The 19,936-nt window shown below is 43.2% G+C and overlaps 2 protein-coding genes, 1 long non-coding RNA gene and 1 pseudogene across 3 annotated transcripts; all 4 read right to left on the reverse strand.

Annotated features, from left to right (window-relative positions):
• Window positions 1-1,678: 1,678 nt before the first annotated feature.
• On the reverse strand, window positions 1,679-3,106 carry LOC124647340 (annotated as a pseudogene).
• A 2,665-nt stretch (window positions 3,107-5,771) lies between these two features.
• On the reverse strand, window positions 5,772-6,452 carry LOC124706816 (CASP-like protein 1C1). Its single transcript, XM_047238485.1, has 3 exons — window positions 6,298-6,452; window positions 6,096-6,198; window positions 5,772-6,002 (listed from the first exon to the last, which is right to left on the reverse strand). Exons 1-3 carry the CDS (start codon window positions 6,450-6,452, stop codon window positions 5,772-5,774), a joined length of 489 nt encoding a protein of 162 aa, XP_047094441.1.
• Window positions 6,453-7,343: 891 nt separating this feature from the next.
• On the reverse strand, window positions 7,344-14,466 carry LOC124647341 (protein NLP3-like). Its single transcript, XM_047187302.1, has 5 exons — window positions 14,298-14,466; window positions 11,097-11,656; window positions 10,861-10,908; window positions 9,857-10,781; window positions 7,344-8,209 (listed from the first exon to the last, which is right to left on the reverse strand). Exons 1-5 carry the CDS (start codon window positions 14,464-14,466, stop codon window positions 7,344-7,346), a joined length of 2,568 nt encoding a protein of 855 aa, XP_047043258.1.
• Window positions 14,467-16,454: 1,988 nt separating this feature from the next.
• LOC124646609 lies at window positions 16,455-19,580 on the reverse strand. The gene is made up of 4 exons (XR_006986391.1): window positions 19,352-19,580; window positions 18,624-18,704; window positions 17,640-17,722; window positions 16,455-16,765 (listed from the first exon to the last, which is right to left on the reverse strand). It is a non-coding gene; the product is annotated as an uncharacterized LOC124646609 (long non-coding RNA).
• Window positions 19,581-19,936: the final 356 nt, after the last annotated feature.

A 19,936-nucleotide genomic window follows, 5' to 3' on the forward strand; every position in this document is an offset into this window, starting at 1 on the left:
AAAGATGCGGGACAAGCTTCTACCAAAGGACCGTCTACTAGCAATTCAAGAGAATTTGGCGGGATTTTTGCTTACGGATATCATATCTGCAACCAGAGAATTCCATTGCCACTAATGCCTCCATGTAATCTAGTGATCTCCATGTAATTAAATAGATAATATACCATATGGTATATATATGTATGCTCGTAAGATAAATTATATTATATATGCATCAACGTGTACAATATGTAGTAGCGTAGGATATATATGCAAAAAACTTATTTGAAATGAAAAAGAATTGAAACACAAAATGAAAAAGAATTGAATGGTAAACACAAAATGAAAATGGAAAACACAAAATAATGGTCCTCCAGCGCTCGTCTGCACCCGACACGTGGATTCCTTTATTTCCTATTGGTGTTACCAACCGGGACTAAAGATACTCAAGCCCTAGTCCTCGACTTGCCCCACGTGGAGGCCTTTTGTCCCAGTTTGTGGACAACCGAGACTAATATAAAGAGCGTGGCATTTAGTCCTAATTTCTTTGTTTTGGTTGGACAATCGGGACTAGAGCCCGTTTCCAACCAAAACTAGAGCCCCTCTTTCTACATACACAGGCTTACGATGAAATGGAAGTTTTATCACTTAACACCACAAGTTGGAGTATTTTTATCACAGAACCACAACTATAGATTTTTTTTTCACAAATCACCAACCTTTGGGTAATTGTTTCACATAACACATTAGGTGTCATTAGGAACTAAAATACATTGACTTCTCCCCGGATTTTCTTCCATGACATTGCACAAGCCCAAAACGAAATATGCAGAAATCTATCACCACAAATTTTATAAAGGAACTAAATTTCAACCTCAATCAGAGCCGAATTTTTCCACCGCCATATATACTAGGGTTATTCACTACCACTCAAACCCTAACCAAAAGAGAAAAACCTCACAAAATTAGCATTGTGGGAGAAGCTTATCATGAGATAGGGTCGTCGGAACACATATCCGACGTACTACTTGCATGGCCATCCCCGCCGCCGGTGCCAGGTCGATTGGAGGCTACCACTGTTGTCGGCGCGCCTCCGTCCTAGCCGACGTCGCTTGCCACAACCATGCCAATTCCTACCGCCAGCCTCAACCTCGACATTGGAAGGCCTCCATCCCAACCATTGTCGCCGGTCGGGTTTGCCGGGCGCATCGTCCCTTCATGTTCAGTCGGCTGATCGCTGCCTCTGTTCAAGAATTATAGAGGACTGGTTTGTTGGCCATTCCATGTCGCTCAGGGAGATGGAAACATGGTGCCACGCTGCACCTGACAGTGGCTATCAAACAGGCTAAACAAAGATTATGTGTTCGGTAAAACAATTATTTTAAATGTTGGTGTTTTGTGAAAAAAAAGTTGTGGTTATGTGATAAAAAATTTCCAGCTTGTAGTGTTAAGCGATAAAACCTTGATGAAACGCCACTCGTTATCTTCTATGCGCATATGATTAACTTGAAAACATCAATTTCATATCGGCCCGTATAGCGTATTTCCATATTGCCACGTGATCGAGCTCGTGGGACTGAGCGACTGAGCATAAACAATTTTCAAATAGTTATTCAAGATCCATAGGATACCTTCACCGGAATTCTTTATACGAACTCAAGTCAAGTGGTCATTCAGTTCAAAAAAAAAAGTCAAGTGGTCATTCAGCGAGAGGATTGGCCACATGGCCAAGAAACAGCACCGCGCTGGTTTTCTCCTCAACAATGGCGAATAAGAAGGGCCGATCTGCGACGAAGAAGACCGGAGGCCGTGAGCTTCCACTCAAAGGAATGCTCACGGCCGTTGCTGCAGCGGCGACGGTGCCCAGCTCGTCCACCTCGATGGTGGCCTTATGGTACACCCCCGTGATGGAGAGCCCCTCCCCACCGCTCACCATGCCGGAGAAGTCGCCGCCGTCGAAAGCCCTGGCGACTCCTAGCTTGTGCATGTCCTACGACGCCTCGAACTCGAAGGAGAACTTGAACTTTGGGACCATGAACCGCCCGACCGGGACGTCGTCTGCCGGCGTGTGGCGCTTGATGAACTCCGGCGCCGCGACCGCCTTGTCGTAGAGATCCGCGAGGCTGAGAGTGGCGCCGTCCGGGAGAAGGAGAAGCATGTAGAACGCGGCCTGCTGCCTCGCCCCCGCGTGGTCGTAGTCTTCGATGTTGTAGGGCAGCCTGAGGGCTCTGAAGCCCGGGTAGACGGCGACGTACTGCTTGAACTCGAACCGGCCCGTCGTCATGAAGGGCACGCGCACGACGGTGCCGTCTGGGGTATGGAACGGCGCGGTGAAGGTCGCCGACTTGTCGAACGGCTGAGCCCAGGTCCCCTTGAAGTAGAGCGCGTTGGCGAGGACGACTACCGTGGACGAGTCAACGGATCCCGGAGGGAGGACCTCGCGGATGAGCTTGTTGGTCGCGTCCGCCACGAAGCCGTTCACTCGCTGCCTGGCCTTCTCGGCGTCCATGGCGAAGTCCACGGACTCCGCGGTGGCACCGTACCTCGACCCGGCGGTGGCCACGAACTCCGGCTGCAGCACGTGCGCCCGGTCGACCCACACGCCACAGGCGAAGGACGTCTGCGTCAGGCCGTTGAGCTTGCCTACCAGCTCCGACGCCGCCGCGCCGTGCAGCTCGTCGAGCGACGCTGACCCGAGGAAGCCCAGGAGCTCCTGGCGCGTCTCGCCCCGCGTGCCGGCGGCCACCAGCGCGAGCGCCGCGTGGATGGATAGCGGCGAGATGATGAAGTTGCTCCCCCTGCCGGCTGCCGCCCGGACGCCGACCTCCCTGGCGAGATGCAGCTGGCTCGACGCCTCCCCGCCGGCGTCGCTGCCTACCATTGACGCCGAGTGGCCACCCGGAGGCGCCGTGGCAAGCATGGGGCCGCCGCGTGCTTGCGTCGACTCTGCGTGCTTCTGTGCGTGACCGTAAGGGCCGTGTGGGTGGTGGAGGTAGCTCTCGCCGCTGCAAGGGCATTGTTGTGCACAGTAAAGCCGGCGCCGCGAGGTCATTGTCCTGAATTCGACCTGCGATCGCCATGCGGCAAACAGTGTCAGGCAGAGAACGGTCTTCCACAAGGGAGACATCCAAATCGCTGCACTTGGCGCCCTAGCAAGCTTCGAGGTAAGATTCAGACTGGAACGTGGTGAACTCGCTGTGCGCTCGCCGATCAATCAAACTAGCTAGCTGGTTGACCTTTTTTTTTTCGATATGGGAGCATTGCTCCGGCCTCTGCATCAATAGATGCACACAGCCAAGTCAACGGATGATGAGTCGAGTAAACCAGGTAGTAGTAGTGTAGTACCGTGTGAACCAATAAAAATCAGTCATCAGAAAGCTCGGTTACAAGTACTACCTCCGTTTCAAGGAATAAGGCGCTCTCATTTTACGAGCTTTTTGTTTGATCAAGAATTACTTCAAATAGATCAAAAAAAATTGTATGAAATTAGTACCATTCAAAAGTTCTTTTCAATACGAATCCAACGGTACTAATTACACATAATATAATCAAGATTTTGTTGCTCAATTTTTATGGTCAAACTTCGTCTTAGAATACGCGTGCGCCTTATTCCTTGAAACGGAGGTAGTAACATGCCTGCATATGCATGAGTTGTCGGAATTTTTTCCCATGTCCCATGATTGTCTTGGTTGCCCTTAGGCAGGAATTTTTGGTAAAAAGAACCACATCCACGGAGTGCATTGTCAAAAAAGACCACCTCCAAGTGAAATTGATAAAAAAGACCGTCTGCGTCGTAGCGGCAAGCTCTCTAAGTGACACGTGGCACCTGCCGCCACAGCCTATGGTGGCAAGCTCCCCCAAGCGACACGTGGCACGTGCCGCAACAGGCTGTGGCGACACGTTGAATAGTGCCTGCCGCCACGGGTGGTGGCGGCAAGTGCCATGTGTCGCTTGTCGGTGTGTGAACAGTACATGCCGCCACAGGCTGTGGCGGCAGGTGCCATGTGTCGTTTGGTGGAGCTTGCCGCCACGACGCATGTGATTTCTTTGGCAATTTCATTTGGAGACGGTCCTTTTTGACAATTAACTCGTAGAGGTGGTCCTTTTTACCAAAAAAAATGGTAGAGAAAACAACACTCTCTTTTATCCAACATGTCATATATACATCATGACAAATAAAACACTACCGCTCTTCACTAATTTGTAAGATCTTTTAGATTTTCTTTTGACAAGGTCTTTTAGATATTTCAAAGTGGGCTATACACGGACCAAAATGAGTGAACTTAGCTACACACTAAAACACGTCTAGGTAAAAGCATTTACGAAAAAAGCTAAAAATATCTTACATTAGCGCAGGAGTGTGTCACACAACGAGCCATATGCTAAAGTCCTCTCGTGTAACTAATTCCAGCTCATACAATTAGGAAAACATGATCATATCTAGGGAGTAGAATAACAAACTACTTAATTACAATTGGTAAATTGAAGTATTATCATTTGCTTTTGTCAATAACTAGCATGGTGGCGCTCGCAAATGCGAGGGCAATGCCCAGATATGTCATAAAACTTTTCTATGTTCTATACAAACTTATAGTATGCATAATAATTACTTTATTGTATAAATAATTTAATATTAAAAGTATACTATGAAATCGTATCTCAAAATCATCATACTACCAAGAGTTCACTGTGGATAAAATATGTCAATATTCACATTTTGCGCATATTCTTCTTGTGTTAATACTTAATAGTGTGGAATAGAAGTTGAAAACAATAAGATTGAAAATTCTAGCTAATTTTTTGCAATGTTATATTTTAATCATTTCAATTTTGAGTTGACTGTTGGAATGAAATATGAAAAGTATAAGATGGGTGAACTAATCCTGGAGGCCTTGCTGAATCATAATTTTGTTATCTTTTATATTTTCAACAAAGTTTCTATGTTTCTCATACATACTGCATATGTTTACAAGTCCCTCATCTATTCCCTCCAAATTAAAATATGTTTGCTTGCTCCCTACACAAAAAGTCTGTTTTTTCTTTGTTCAGACAGAAGACTAAAACATGTATTTTAGGAGTTACGCTGTGAATTGCAAAGTTCTGATAGTAGTTTATGCTACGGTAAGGTGTGCACTCGAGATCATGACAAGCACCGCATTTCACACATAGATTAGCCTAGTCAGCACAATTTTTTAACTTAAAAAACAGAGTTTATTTTTATAACTCAGTTATTTGGCTGCAAACTAAAAATAACTGATTATAATCCAAAACATAATCCTAAAGGGTTGCTGAAGGTTTTGGGAAATTTTTAAACCACAGAACTAAGAAAATTTCTAGTAAACCCATGAAACGCCGCTCGAACTCCATCGCTGCAACGCCGCGTGGAGCCTGGCTGCACGGTAAGATAGGTTCAACATGTTGCCAGATTTACACGACTGTGTTCTATTACATTTGTAGGTAGATACAATTCAACATATCTCAGAAAGTTTAAAAGAGGCTCATATATTGGCCAGATTTACACGACTAGGTTCTATTACATTTGACTAAATTTACAGGGCCGGATTGTATTTATGGTAAAAAAACAACAGATTTCCTGTCAAAATATTTTTCTGGAGAAATGTTTCTTGTAAGCAAACATGTTGCTCACTTAATTTCCTTTCAAATCGTCGTACTGAACTGGAGAAGAAGATGATTGGAATAGATCTGTAGACTCCGCCAACATCAAAATTATAATTACTCCGTAGTAAAGATTGGAGACCGGCAACAGGTGGCAAACAAACAGCCGCGAGGACCTAATGGCATGGACACATGGGATCAGCGACTACGTGCAGCGAGTACATGATGATGAGGAAGTAGAGGATGAGCGCGACGAAGCCGGCGATGAGAGCTCCCATGACGTGTGTGCAGTAGCCGTGCACCTGGTCGCAGATGGGCAGCCACCCGGCGTGCGAGTTGCCGTTCCTCCCGACCTCCGCTATAGCTCCCGAGGCCGCCACGGCGCCGGTCAGCACCATCCCCATTAGCTGCACGCAGGCATTGGAGGGAGCATTGTTAAGAATTCAATCAAGCTATCTTGTCTTTCTTCATCGATTAGCTGTGTTAATTTGTTAAGTTACCACGTCGGTCATGACCACCAATCTGGAGGCGGCGCTACCCGGCGGCACGAGGACGACGAGCAGGCTGTAGACGCACGCCACGGCGAATGCCACCACAAAGAAGCTGCGAAATTACACAATGCAGTTACCACAAAGTAGTAGGCAATTGCAGCTATTAACATCTCGCAACTGCATATCTGGATTCTGGAGTACAGGTACTTACATAAACGACGGGATGTGGGAGTACTTGGCCTCCAATTCCAAGCCGAACAAGCTGGTGGTCTCGTGGCTGGTCACCATGATAATCGCCGCGGCTGCCGCAGCGGCAGCGGCGGCGACCCTGAGCACGACGGAGATGAGCCGGTGCACCTTGGCCATAATGGGTAAGGTTTGTATTGCCCCTTGCTAGCCTACCCAGTATCAGTGGTAATCGGGGAGACGGTGCACAAGATCTCAGATGCTTTGGTGGTGACATATGCCGTCAAATAAGTAGTCAGGTTTCGTGGAGCAGTTTTGGTTGTTCAGCTACGTGGAAGAGTAGGACTAACGATATGTGTGGGCAGCTGGTTTGTTGGTAAGCAACTAAGCAAAATTAACTCAACTTGTCGCCATGTTAAAACATCCTCTGTCTCTCTTGATGTCAACATCTCCGTACCATGATAGTTGGGCAATGTGAGAAAATTGTCCGGCGTTGGTTGTTTCTTGTGGAATTGATGCTGAACTACCGGTTTACTTTTGGCCAACAAAAGCAGTTAGGTGACTCTTTTCCCTTTCAAAAATGTATTTGGGTGTTTCCATTTTAGTTTTTTTAATTATATATGTGGTGTCTGTTGTGTGTGATCCTAGAGCATGGTCATTCACTCATTCAAGTCATTTCGCTGACACATTTCCATTTATTTTTTGAATGGGAAAATGAAAGGCTTAAGGGGGAGGAGCCCCGCAGTTCTTTCCGGAACAGAAGAAGGGTGAGGCACCCAGTCTCTCTTGGCCAACAAATTTCAGCATTCAACCGATGCATGCTTTCTATTAAAACTGAATTATCCCCATAAAACATCAAAATGTAAAAAATGTTTGATATCTACGACCACGGACTCACAAATTTCATTGGCAGCACCGCTGGCCATTAGAGAAATGTCTATACAAAAAAAATAGAACTAGATACTGTAGCCAAAAAACGAAGCAGCTAAATATAGCATTGACAGCAGACTAACAGGGCACCCTCATGAAGAATTCGCTGAAGAATATATACTACCATATCTAAGTGTAGAATTAAGCAGTGCTTCCACAAGAACTCCCGAAAACGACGGCGATGTCTGTGACCAATAGTCTCATAACATTGGTACCTGATAATTGGTAGATCTCCATGCACTCTTCTAAGTCTGCATCGCATGTCAGATTAACCCACTCGTGATCATCATCCAGATATTTGATGACGAAATTACCAACATCAATTGGTATCCTTTTGGCCACCTCATCTTTCAAGGCGCTAACACTCCCAGAACACGGGAAGCGAAACCTTAGAATGTCTTCATTGTAACGCGCCTTCACTGTCACGATCCTACCTGAAGAGATAACAGTCGGTCTGACAGAATCTTTAAGGAGCATCCTAGAAAGCAGCTGGTCTTGCTCTTCAAATGGTACTTCCGGATTGAACAAGTTCTGCTGTGGCCCTATGAATGTCTTGCAAACTGATGCCCTTTTTCCCAGGCTTCCTCGGAACGACCCTTCTGAAGTATGCGAATGCGTGCTATGTTGACCAGATGAGCTTCTCGAGTTAGTTGATTTATCTTCTTCAATCTGGGTACAATTGTTAGCTAAAAAGGTCTGCGATGAGATGGGTGCGCTTAGGTTGCAACCATTTTGTTGCAAATTCTGTGAGAATGGACCTCTGTTTTCTTCACCATAATGATTGTAAGGTTCAGCAGTTCCATTTTGTGTTGCTTTCTCTATATCCAAAAGATTGACAGGAACAGGAACAGGAGGTGCGATGACATTAAATGCACTCTCTGACCCTTGAGCAGCCTCAATTACCTTCTGTAATCTTGAAATCGACCGGTTAACCTTGCCAATTTGTCGCGATGGCCAGTTGGAAATCCCATGTTGCCTGCAAATGCGCTTCAAAGTTGTAGGACATACTGTCAAAAGGAGAAACAATTCAGTTAAGCATATTCAAGAGGAAGACCCTATTGCTGGCTATTAGTGTCATGGTATACACTATACATGATAAACTCAGTTAGTTAGATTAATCGTGAAATGGACAAAAATAGGGCTAGCTGTAGAAGGGTCCCTAAAGTTAGAGTTTGGTCAACCGGCATCGTTGTTATGGTGGCTATGGCGGCGTTATGCGAGACAAGAATAAGGTATACCCGCCTCCTCGTCCACCTCGTCAGCGGCGATCTCGCCGGCGGCGTTGAGGAGGGCGGGGATTCGCCTGGTCGCCGCTTCCCTGGAGTGGTGGATCTCGTCCAGTCTACGTTTGTTATAGGTTTGGTGTTAGAAGATTTGGATCAATTCAAGGGTTCAATGGCGATGAATTCGGCTCTGGGGCGCCGGTCCTTAGGGGCACGTGCACGAAGACTTCCCGACTGTCATCAACAACGTCGGGCCGGCTCCGGTAAGGGAGCAGCGACAATGGCACGTCGGCGGCTCGCTCTGGCAGTAGTAGTCCAAGGACCTCGATGTAATTTTTATTATGTTTGGGTATTGTGTACTTCTTGTGAACTCATGTATTGGATCTTTCCCGCAAAAAAAAGAAAAAGAAAATAGGGCTCGCAAAAAAATGGTTGATACTCTGTTACCATGTGATATGGGTAAATAGGAAAAGTAAATTACAAAAACACAAGACTTATTGGGGTCAGAGTAACAAGAAAACCCAGCTTTTGAGTCTCTGTAAAAAACCACCAACTATTAAGCCTAATTGTAAGTTGTAACACATACCCTAAATCGACAAAGATTAGAACTTATCATGTTCACCGGTTTTATTGGATGACTGATTGCTTGGAATGGATCAACAACACCCCCTCTCCTGTGGCTCTACAAGCCCTAAACGTGGACATAAAGAGGGCAAGCATTATTTTTCATCTAAATTGCGAAAGCTGAGACTTGAACCCAAGACCTCCGATCTGATACCATATTAAGTTTGATGCACCAGCTAGTAGAACCAAAAGTTCAAACTGATGGACAAGGTTGGGGAATCCACATATATAGATATGGCTCGATAAGGCCTAAACGTAGACAGAAAGAGGGCAATCAATTTTCACTCTAAATTCTGAAATGCTAGACTTGAACCGAAGACATATTCTCTGTTACCATATTAAGTTTAATGCACCATTAGAATAAAAAAATCTGAACTGATGGAAAAAAATCCACATATACTTCAACACCCACTTTCATGTTTGGCTCGATAAGAGCTAAATTTTTCTACTTTTTGGTGCATGAAACCTAATAGCAAACACTTGTGTGTTATAATCCAACCTACCTAACATGTTACTACGACCTCGGATTGCAGGGATACTGAAAACTGATAATACAACTGCTAGCTCAACCACTCCAAATTGTGCCTTTCAGCGGCAGTGGCAGAGCACATTCAAGGGAACAATGACAGGTCTGCACATGACATCTTCATCTATGATCTCTCAAAGATAGGACAGAAAATTTAAACTTTATGATCTTGAACGCAGGCATGGAATAGACCACTTGGTGACCATCAGTGATTTAAGCTACAGTAAATGTTAAGCAGTAATCAATATGTCATGTATTACAGTAATTCAAACTGTGCGTACCTCCAAGACTTTTGGCTGCACTTTTCAAGCTTCCAGAAAAATACTGTTGGATAACCTCTAAACTGAATGTCTTTTCTGGTTTTCCTCTTCTTCGTTCTGAATTTTTCTTTTTGTAAAGCAATGTAGAATTGCAGGTCCCGCTGCCACTTGGTTCTGCCACTGGGTTGTCATTCCATTTAGAGTAATTACCAGATAACAGATGTTTATTAGACACTGTTGAAACTTTATCATTTGTGTTATCGGACTCATCGATTCCTCCATGCATATCACTATCAAGTAATGTATGGAATGTATTCTTCATTTCTTCACTATGAATTAGAGTAACAGCATCAACTTGAACATAAGCTTCATCCGAGCCTTTATCACTGGCTACCTGTAAACTACGAAGATGCTGTCTCAACAGAACTATGATGGACTCCAGAAGAGCCTTCTGTTCATTATCTTCTCTGCAATCAGGTGGCAGGAAAAATTCTAATATATAATCATCATCACCAGTATAAGCACTCTGCAAGCATATCGAGAAACATCCAGCTAATCCAAACATGCGAGCATAGTGTACAAGAGGATACTCCATCTTGGAGAATCTACTGACATCTTTCGAAAAACATGGTCTGCGTGAGATGAATGCCTTTCCAGGAACTCCTTGCCCCTTCTGTAGGTGGTGAGCTACACAGGCATCTCTGAAGCCCCATATGCAAGCATCAGTAACGTGAAAGGCAACATCACTGGTTGAGATGCATACATCTTCCATACAACTTCCATCGAAGCTCGAGCAACTCTTCTTCACCCCACCACCATGTGACAGTAAACTCTGATGTTTGCAAGGCACCCAAGTTTGACCTAAGGGCAGTTTCAACTCTTCACAGACTACAGTCAAGATTTCCAGTATCTCTACCAGAACACTATGGCGGCCTTCATTACATATCTGAAAAAACCTTTAAATAATTACTGTCATAATAAAACATGGGAATATATCATTCAAATGGCAGTTATTTGGTGATTACCTGGACGTATGGATGTTCCACGATATCAGTGCTTTTAAGATTCACTGCCTGCAAATAGCACTATTCTTTTAACCACAACGTAACACAATAGAAACTTGTGGAGAATATTATACCACAGTCCAGCCGTCATTACAGGCTGTATTTTTAACATCTATGATGTCCTAAATGTATTAACATAACATCTATGATGTCAATTTATATAGATATAAGTTTGTACAAGGCTAAAGCAAACCCACCTCAAGAGCTTTGCAGACTTTATCGACCTCGCTTGCATAGTTGACCTTCTTGGATGTCATTATAAGTTCAACAACAGCAACACATGACTGCACAGAGGGATGAAACACAGGCAAGGCAACAGTACCATGAACGTTGTTATTTATGGCATGGTTAAGCCGCCGATACTCAGCACTGCTATAATACTGCACATCTGGTGTCCACTCAGGTATTCGCTGCCTGTATACCCGTCCTGGTAGCCCCAACTCATGGACATTATCCCCATCTACAGGGAACGCATATCCCATGGACACAGCCCTGTACTGAAGAAGTCTGATGCTCTGTTGGTCAAGCACAAAGGGCTGTCCTGAAGTAGTCAGCATGTACCGATCTCCGTTCTTGGTGGGTGCCCAAACTTGAACTAACATATGCTGATCAGTGGAGTTCTTGAAGTACCTGAGAGCTAGTGTAAGCCTTTCCTTCAAGAAATAAGAGCTATCTGAAAAATCGTCATCCAGGGAAACATGAACCTGGAATTTTGCACTGATGTTCTTTACTTTCGTACCAGCTGATTCAGATTTCCCTACACAAAAGAATACAACAGAGCTTTGTAACTTTCCTTTTTAGGGGTAACAGTATAAAAACATCGTACAGCATTTTTCACTCACACATAATATTTGCAGGGTACAATATGGTGGTTACATAAAGGGCCCTACCCAGTCATCAAAGGCAAAAAAACAAGACTTTCTCTTGGAGTGAAGATTTTTTGCTCCTGGGCGCCAGTGATCTTGTTGTTTAGAAAAATTCGACAAACACATTTAGGAGTTTCAAAAAAACATTGAAACAGATAGCTGGATGTAGCCAATAATTTATCCCACAAGTGTGCAAAATATCAATTTCAAATACTTTGTATTCTGAGCTACACAAAAATGATAAAATTGATCAGATTTTTGTCATTTCTTTGTAGCCATACAAAGAATTTCACACTGAAAATTTTCATCCTTACATCATTAACTTGTCCAGATATTTTTCAGAATTTTTAAAAAACTTATATATACGAGTTTCAACTTTAAAAAAATGAAGAGATCACTGGGTCTCGGGAGCCAAAGACACTTTCCGTTTCTCTTGGCTATATGTTTAACAAGATCCAACCCCTCCTTAAACTTTTACGGAATCTGGGTCTTATGTTCTTAAAGATGAATTTGTTCATGATAGACAATGCTCCATGTGATAAGTGGTGTAAGAAATAATAAAGTAACAATCGAAAGTTACGTAAGCATGAGGTTTTTCCTTCTTTTTTTTAGATAAATGGAATATATTATAACCAAATACACCTAACCTCTGCAACATATAACGTAAGAGATAGTCTAGACATCAAGGATGAACATATACAAAAAGAAATATAAAAAAGAAAAAGATTCTGCCTAAGCGATCAGAGACTCACAACAGCATGTGTTAAAATATATAGCCTAGCACTTTCCAACAGTTTGAACTTTTGGAAAACTAGGCTAGTGCATCAATCTAACATGGTATCAGAGCCAGGAGGTTTCAAGTTCAAATCCCACCCAACGCACTATTTAATTTACTCCAAATAGTTGCGGCTCCCGATTACCCACGTCTAGTGTCTTCATGTTTGTCCAGCCTAAACGTGAGGGGGGTGTTAAAATATATAGCCTAGCACTTTCCAACAGTTTGGACTTTTGGAAAACTTGGCTAGTGCATCAATCTAATAGCATGAACACACCACCACCACTGGCAACACCTAGACTTCAAGAAAGGTTCTCCAAAGTGACGACTCCATGAAGGTCTAACCACCATAGTCAGATCATGGGTTTTCACCATGGAGAAGGTCCAATTTCCAGACAATGCCTTCAACAAGTAAACAGCTAGAGAACCACCATTGCCACGTACAGCCAATGAAGGTCCGACCTAAAGTTTTTTAGCATAGAAACTGAGATTTGGGCACCACTTTCCAAGAACAGTGCCAAAGCACCAATCGCCTAGCACATAGTCCAACAGGGGGCTGACCCCCCTAACATGTAGATTTTTTTTTGCTTTGGTCCCTAGTTTTTTAAGCTAAAAGTTTGTGTCTTTTCGTTCTTTGGCCCTTCTTATAGTTGCCTCTTTTGGTGTTGTCTCCTGATGAATTTTCCTCTGCCCCTGCTCGGGGATAAGGAGAGGAGCTCTGCATTATCTAAGTGTGTCATGGATATGATTGTGATTTGATCCTATGGACTCATGACGAGAGAAGGAAGGTTTTGGCAAACTCTAGAGATCCTTAGATCAAAGGGTGATGAGTTCGATGGCCAAGATAGAAGGATACTATAAATAAATCCAGGCTAAATCCGGAAAAAATAAGTTCAACACCGTCGATCCTCATATTTATCACAAATATAACACACGTATTGCCCCCATTCATCGCAAAAAACTGCTCATAGTGAATAAGTTTATGTTTGCTTGGTACAATGGTACCACGAGTTTTAATATGATTTTTCGTGTAAGGTACAATGGGGGGGGGGGGGGGTGCAAACTCACTATAGGCCATGAAAATTTCAGAGACAAACAATTATATAGAGACAGTATTACCTATCGTGCCACAAAATTTCATATTCAAATTTGATCTATGACTTGATAAAAGGACAAAATAAGTGAATTTGTCCATTTAGTATCTTCAGTTGTGGATTATTTAATTTGGATCTGAATTTTCTGACATGTTTTCAACATATTTTCTATGCTAAAGTAAAAGGTCCTTGAGGCCTTCAGTTCAAACAACCAAATGCTGAAATGCATTTCATCAAGGATTATCCTACTATAATACTCTACCACTTGGTAGCAAAGCAAAGACACACACGTTCTAGTGCAGAAAACAATGCGCCGACGGAACCCACTATATATACTACTATAATCTAGTGGTTAACCTGGCAGCTTTAAATTAAGTAAGGCCTCCATGATGCCCCGTAGTGGAATCCAATTTGCAACGCACCAATTTGACTGAGACCTCGAGCGCATAGAAAAGTTCGAAAGCTAGCCACACCACGGCACGCAAAGTCAACGAGAAAAGGCTTTGCCTTGTAGGAATCAACCCACGATGATGAAGTTTTCGCAGAAATTAAAGAACGCGCGCGTCGCGTTCAGAACAACCTTGCGCTAATCGCCCCCGTACAGCACGGCAAAGTAAGGAAACGAACAAGAAAATTACTGGTTAGGTACAAGAGGGAGCTCACCGGAGCGCGTGCTCGGGGCTTCGTCCGGGGCGGCCGTAGCCGCATCCATCTGTGACGAGGAATGCTGGTCTCCGAACGGCCACGGCGGCGGGGACGTGGCCGAGAATAGGGGCGAGGAGGCCAGGGCGTCGAGCAGCCACGCGTGGCCGTCGGAGGAGTCGAGGTCCATTGGCCGGATCACGCGCCGCAGCAAAGGGAAGGCGAGGAGGTGGGGGAAGGAGGAGGGCAGTAGCGAAGTGTTCTATGCTCGTATGCTTCTGTCTTCTGTGTGTTTGTGCGTGGCCGAGAGAATTTATTACTACTGCCTTCCCTCCCGTTCAAGGCTTTCCACAGTGTAGTATTGGCCGTTAGATCTCTGGTCTCTGGAAGAAGTCATCCAGGCTGGTAAATCTGTTTTTTTGCTCCTGCGGGGGATGTCTCTGCTATGACGTGATAACATGTAATGACATGTTATTAAACGAGGAGAAACCTGCTTGGATAGGACTGTTTAAATACATTATTGTGTCTGACAATGATCTTGTTGAAAATATTGCTTTGAGAGCGTGTATCTTCTCTAGAATGAAAGGATGTCAGCGATCAAAGGCTGTGGCCGCAAGGCCGGCACATTGCCTGGCTTGGGGGATTTGGCACGACTCAGCCCTTCATCTCTGCATGGTGCGGGTGGTGATGGTGGTGCCCACTGAGATTTCCGATCTGCTGTTGGGAGCAGACGATGGTGTGGGGCCTGCCGATCTGCCTAATAAAAGAGGTGGTCATTGGGTTCTTCTCGTGTCAAGAAGGTGTTCTGCTTGATGTCATTCCTCAATGATCTGGCAGGTGACGAGTTTCAAAAGGCTCGTCAGCGATCTCCAGTGCCGCCCGTGGCCTGTAGATTGCTAGATCAGATGATATTCGGCTGTGTGCACCCATATTTGTAGCCGTGCGGCTTCCGGAGAGGGAGTGACACGGAGCTTCGCTGTCTGTTGCCATCATGGGACATGTCGATTTTCGCTGAGGTCTGAGGTCTAGTAATGGCAGAGTGAGTCTTCAAGGTGATGAGGACTTTGCTTGGTGTTTGTTGACTTGCAGTTGCGACATTGGCAAGAGGGATCAGCAACACAGGAGGAGTACATAGTCATCTCTTTCAAATAAAATCCAAGGTCTATCCTAAAATTGGTTGTGTAAGACAATGACATTGTTGAAGGCATCTATAATACCTAAATAGGAGGAACCCACTAAGTTGAATTCTCTCAACATGCAAGCATGCCACATCAGCGGCCCCACAATATCATACAAGTAGCATCCACATGTCATCCCATGCATGCACTAATCGGCAGATGTCATTTATTATGTTTCTTTAATTTTCTGTCCTTTTATCTTCATCTTCAGTTTCTACTAGCTCGGTGAGGGATAATTCTACAAATGGACAGCCATGAGAGTTTAATTGAGGTGCCGGTCTACTTTTCCTCTTCTGTGCCTTTATCTACCTTGTGCTCATCTACCAGTTTTAAGATTCAGCCATGGATATCGCCCACTTCATCTCCAGCCAGCCAAAATCGATTTTTTCTTACATGTCACTTATCTCTACCTCAACCAGAGTGCCGAACTCCAACCCTTGCTCCCACTGCCCTTTTCATCTTGTGTGGGTTTTTTTTTGTCTACCCGTTTCTTCAGGTCTGTGCCAGCAATTACTCATGTGATCTATTGCTTTGATTTTGCAGCTCTTCCTTTTTGGCGGCTCTTTGTTGACGTACGGTCGGCCGGTGGCCGAGCTACACGGATGATTTCGGAGTGGTACAGTTGCTGCGCGCCGGCGGGGGAGGGGGCACCTCTGTCCTATCTTCTTGGTCGTCCGCACCAGCACCGTGCGCAGGGTGTTCATCGTTCGTGTCGGCGGACGGCGCTGGATTGAGAGGGTTAGGAGGAAGACGGGGCGATGACCGGAACATGCCCATGCCGGACTTATCGTGTATTGGTGTCGCATCGATCAAGGTTGTGTGGTTATCTCAGCCTGTATGTAATGGTCATCCAATTCTCTAAGCACTGAGTTCCTAGGGTGAGATTCAGGTATACTAGATTTAGATGTGCGCCTTGGCGCACGGTCCCGTGAAGATCGCACAAATCTAAGTGTAAATAGAAATACATTTTATTAGATTTGAAAAGCAAAACCAGTAGAACTAAGCTATACTCCCTCCAATCCATAATAAGTATCGTGAAATTATTGCACATATCACTAATAATAAGTGGAACAATCAAAAATATATACACAAATCTGTTTTCTGAGGAAGCACACCACAGGACGAAAGAAACTACAAAACTAAGAGCTGATAGCAGCATGAAGCAAAAGCACTTGCATACAACCATTGCAGCAGACGCTTGATTCATATGTCCAATACCACAGCAAAGGGGACAATTCTCAAATCCCACGGTACGTAGATAAGAGGAAGCAAACAACTATCCGTGGTTTGTGTCACCTGGAATCAACGGTCCTGAAAAGTAAATCCAACAGCAATCAACACTCAGTCGCAACTTACAACAATCATATGGTAGACAATACAAACTCAACAACATTTTCACACCAGTCCACAAAGGTAGACTGAGATGCAACATATCTATCAGTAGAAGACACTGTTCTACCAGGGAGGCCAAATAAATCATAGTCAACACCATTTTTTTTCATCTGTCAATATCATGGATTATGTTAAAATGATATTTGGCTCATTTATGTTGCCTAGCTAAGTCACAGGTGTAGGAGTTTTCCATAATTTCTGTATGGCATTTTTCAACATGCTTGTATGGTCGTTTGTATTTAAAGAACAATCCATGATGCAGTATTATAAATAGAATTGTTCATCTTAATCGGTAGTTATCGGTACCACAATATTTACGATAAAGGCATTTTTGGATGTTGAGGATGTCCTCAACTGAAATGATCACACTACGTAGGAAAACCAAGCGGGTAGCAGTCTAGTTTTCCTGTTGCAGTAATAAAGATGCTCTTTACATTTATATAGCAAATGGCTTTAATTGTTAAGATGCACAAAAAAGCTCAACAATCTTCTTTCCAGATGCACATAAGCAAACACTATTTTTCTGGTATTTGATCGTTGTCGTTAAGGTCTGGAAAGGAACATCCGACTGAATATACATACCATACAAATAATGTATTAGAAGTGTACTGCTGTACTTGAGTCTTGTCCGCCACTTTCAGATGCTATCAAAGCAATTCATAACATGAGAATGGTTGATGGTTCTGATTGTTGATATGTTTGTGTACAGAGTTCTTGCAAAATAATAGAAACTATATGATCGATGTGAGAAGCACCATTTAATACGAACTCGAGATAAAAAAAAAGAACTTACAAAGTAGAAATTCTGAATGGCACCACGATCAATCCTCCCAAGAGGATCCTTCTTCGTAGGGTATAGCGGGTTTGCCGGAACTCCTGAATAAGACCACATGTTTCCTGGAAATCTTAATTTTCATAGGATAACAATGACGAGAAAAGCTAGGCGCGACAGAAAATGGGCACGCAACGAGGAACCGTATTAATTGAATTCGGAAGAATCTATATAGATAAAATATTTGATGGAAACTTTCCTTGTAAAATTATTTTGTTCCCAATATACATTTTAGTACTGAAATCGATATTTATATCATCACTTTTGGTAAACCTAGGAATTCAATTGTTCAGATCCCTGTACCAACAACATGCATAGAAATAGCTTGTCCTATTTACCATACAGTGTAGCAGCACAAATTGCTAGCTCTTTACCTTTCAACCAAGCCCAACCCCACCGTTCTAAGATTACCGTAGCAGCTAGCAGGCTGAGAAGCATAGACAATCTGACCACTAAGTAGGTAAACCGAAGTGCATAAGTGTGACCTTCTTCAGGAATAGAGTCCATAGATTTTGGAGTGTCTCGTGAAAACGATGTGTTAAACACACCAATGATGAGTAGTCGAATCAGCAGCAACATAGCAGATATTTATGATCTAAATCAGATCAATCATCTTTCTTTTTAAGGCTGACTCGTTGGGCTTCTCATTTTGTGTACAGCTATGTCTTTTCTGGAATTCTTATATGAGTAATAGAGTAAGTATACTTATAATAAAGCCTCAATTTCATTGATCTCTCGGTACTAAAAATACAAACACCAGCAAATATCATGCTTTTACATGCAGGGAAGCCATTTCCCACCAATATCAAGTACCGCCCTATGTAGCTTGTGAAAAACACACAAAAATAAGAAAATATACTTTTTATGTGGAATGATTTAAGAAATATAGCAAGGAGAATATTTGGACCAATAAGGTTATTGATACGGATATGGACGGATGCTAACCCGACATGAACGACAACTTCAATCCCACTGGTTTAGTTTCGTTGGATCAGAATGAGTAGCAAATTGAAATAGTAATATAACCTGCAAGATTAAGAGAAGATTTTCATATCAAATAGTAGAAGAAAACATTACGTTCACATCCATACACCAAGCACAAATTCATACATCAATATTTGTTTCGTGCACGAAAGTTAAACATTAGGTACAGAGAATCTTAAAAAAAGAGAGAAACACTAGGAAATAATGTAATGAGTGTCTAAAATGTGAGGAACGCGCAGGTCTAATCAATACTTATCCATTTATTCCTAATAAAAAATACATGGGCTACAGTTCTGTAAATCTATAAAAAAATGAACAACAATTGCAATTAGCAAAGGCTCGAAAACTCGAGCAGCTACAACCAGTAAAGCTCTTATCCTCTCAACTACAAAAACTGATGTGCTTAGCTTGGACCTGAAGTCATATAAAAACCCCACTTTACTCTTCATATACACCTGGAGGCCAGATAAAAAAACCCCATTTTTCTGGCCTCTTAAAACAACAGTACAAAAGAATCAACAACCTGAAAGCATCTTAGAGGAAGTGCTCATTAAGAACCTCCATAGACGCTCACTGGGCCGCATCTACTAATCTATATGCCCTCAACCCTCCTTCATATGTTGCGCTTAATATACATGCCCTCAACCCTCCTTCATATGTTGCGCTTAATATACATCACCTGAACTCACCATTTTCCATCAGAACACAATGAACATCCTACAGAGGAAGACGATCCTAACTTGGCATTCCAAATAGCTACTCTTCTCCGTACTTTGCGGAGCCCTCCTAGTTATACAAAATAAGCAGCGTTAAAAAGGGACTTTGGCCCTACATCAGTCAATATATGCATAGAGAAATACAAGTTATTAGATCATAGCCAGGTAACATAAATCAAGAATCTAACAAGAAAATAAGAGATGGGAGGGATATTGTGGTATGGAAATCCACTGAACAAACTTCAGAAAAACATAGGTTGCATCGTACACATGACTGAACTTCTCTTGTGGTTTTAGCTAATATAGGCTGGTATCTCACGGTTTAGGGAATAAGGAGATTAGCATGATGACCAGCTAATTGCTAAAGAGTGTTTGGTTTATAACATGCTCATTGTTATTACAATAGTTCATACGGAGTTCGTAGAAGCTTCAAGTAGAATATGCATACAGTTGTCTAAATTGCCAAATATAAGCAAATAAAGCTAGTATCATGTCTTCAACCAGAAAAATGAATTAAACTATGCCCAGATCCTGGAAACAAGCGAGAAATGAAATTTC

This window comes from Lolium rigidum, chromosome 4, assembly GCF_022539505.1.
Source record: "Lolium rigidum isolate FL_2022 chromosome 4, APGP_CSIRO_Lrig_0.1, whole genome shotgun sequence".
In the NCBI taxonomy this organism is placed as follows: domain Eukaryota; kingdom Viridiplantae; phylum Streptophyta; class Magnoliopsida; order Poales; family Poaceae; genus Lolium; species Lolium rigidum.

Excerpts from the sequence above, each read along its gene's own strand:
- LOC124647341 (XM_047187302.1), bottom strand. The coding sequence starts at position 14,466 with ATGGACCTCGACTCCTCCGACGGCCACGCGTGGCTGCTCGACGCCCTG. Across the intron at positions 11,657-14,297 it reads AGCCCCGAGCACGCGCTCCG|GGAAATCTGAATCAGCTGGT; the intron begins GTGAGCTCCCTC and ends TCTTTTGTGTAG. Across the intron at positions 10,782-10,860 it reads TGGAACATCCATACGTCCAG|ATATGTAATGAAGGCCGCCA; the intron begins GTAATCACCAAA and ends AGGTTTTTTCAG.
- LOC124706816 (XM_047238485.1), bottom strand. The coding sequence starts at position 6,452 with ATGGCCAAGGTGCACCGGCTCATCTCCGTCGTGCTCAGGGTCGCCGCC. Across the intron at positions 6,199-6,297 it reads TCCCACATCCCGTCGTTTAT|CTTCTTTGTGGTGGCATTCG; the intron begins GTAAGTACCTGT and ends GTAATTTCGCAG. Across the intron at positions 6,003-6,095 it reads TGGTGGTCATGACCGACGTG|CTAATGGGGATGGTGCTGAC; the intron begins GTAACTTAACAA and ends GCCTGCGTGCAG.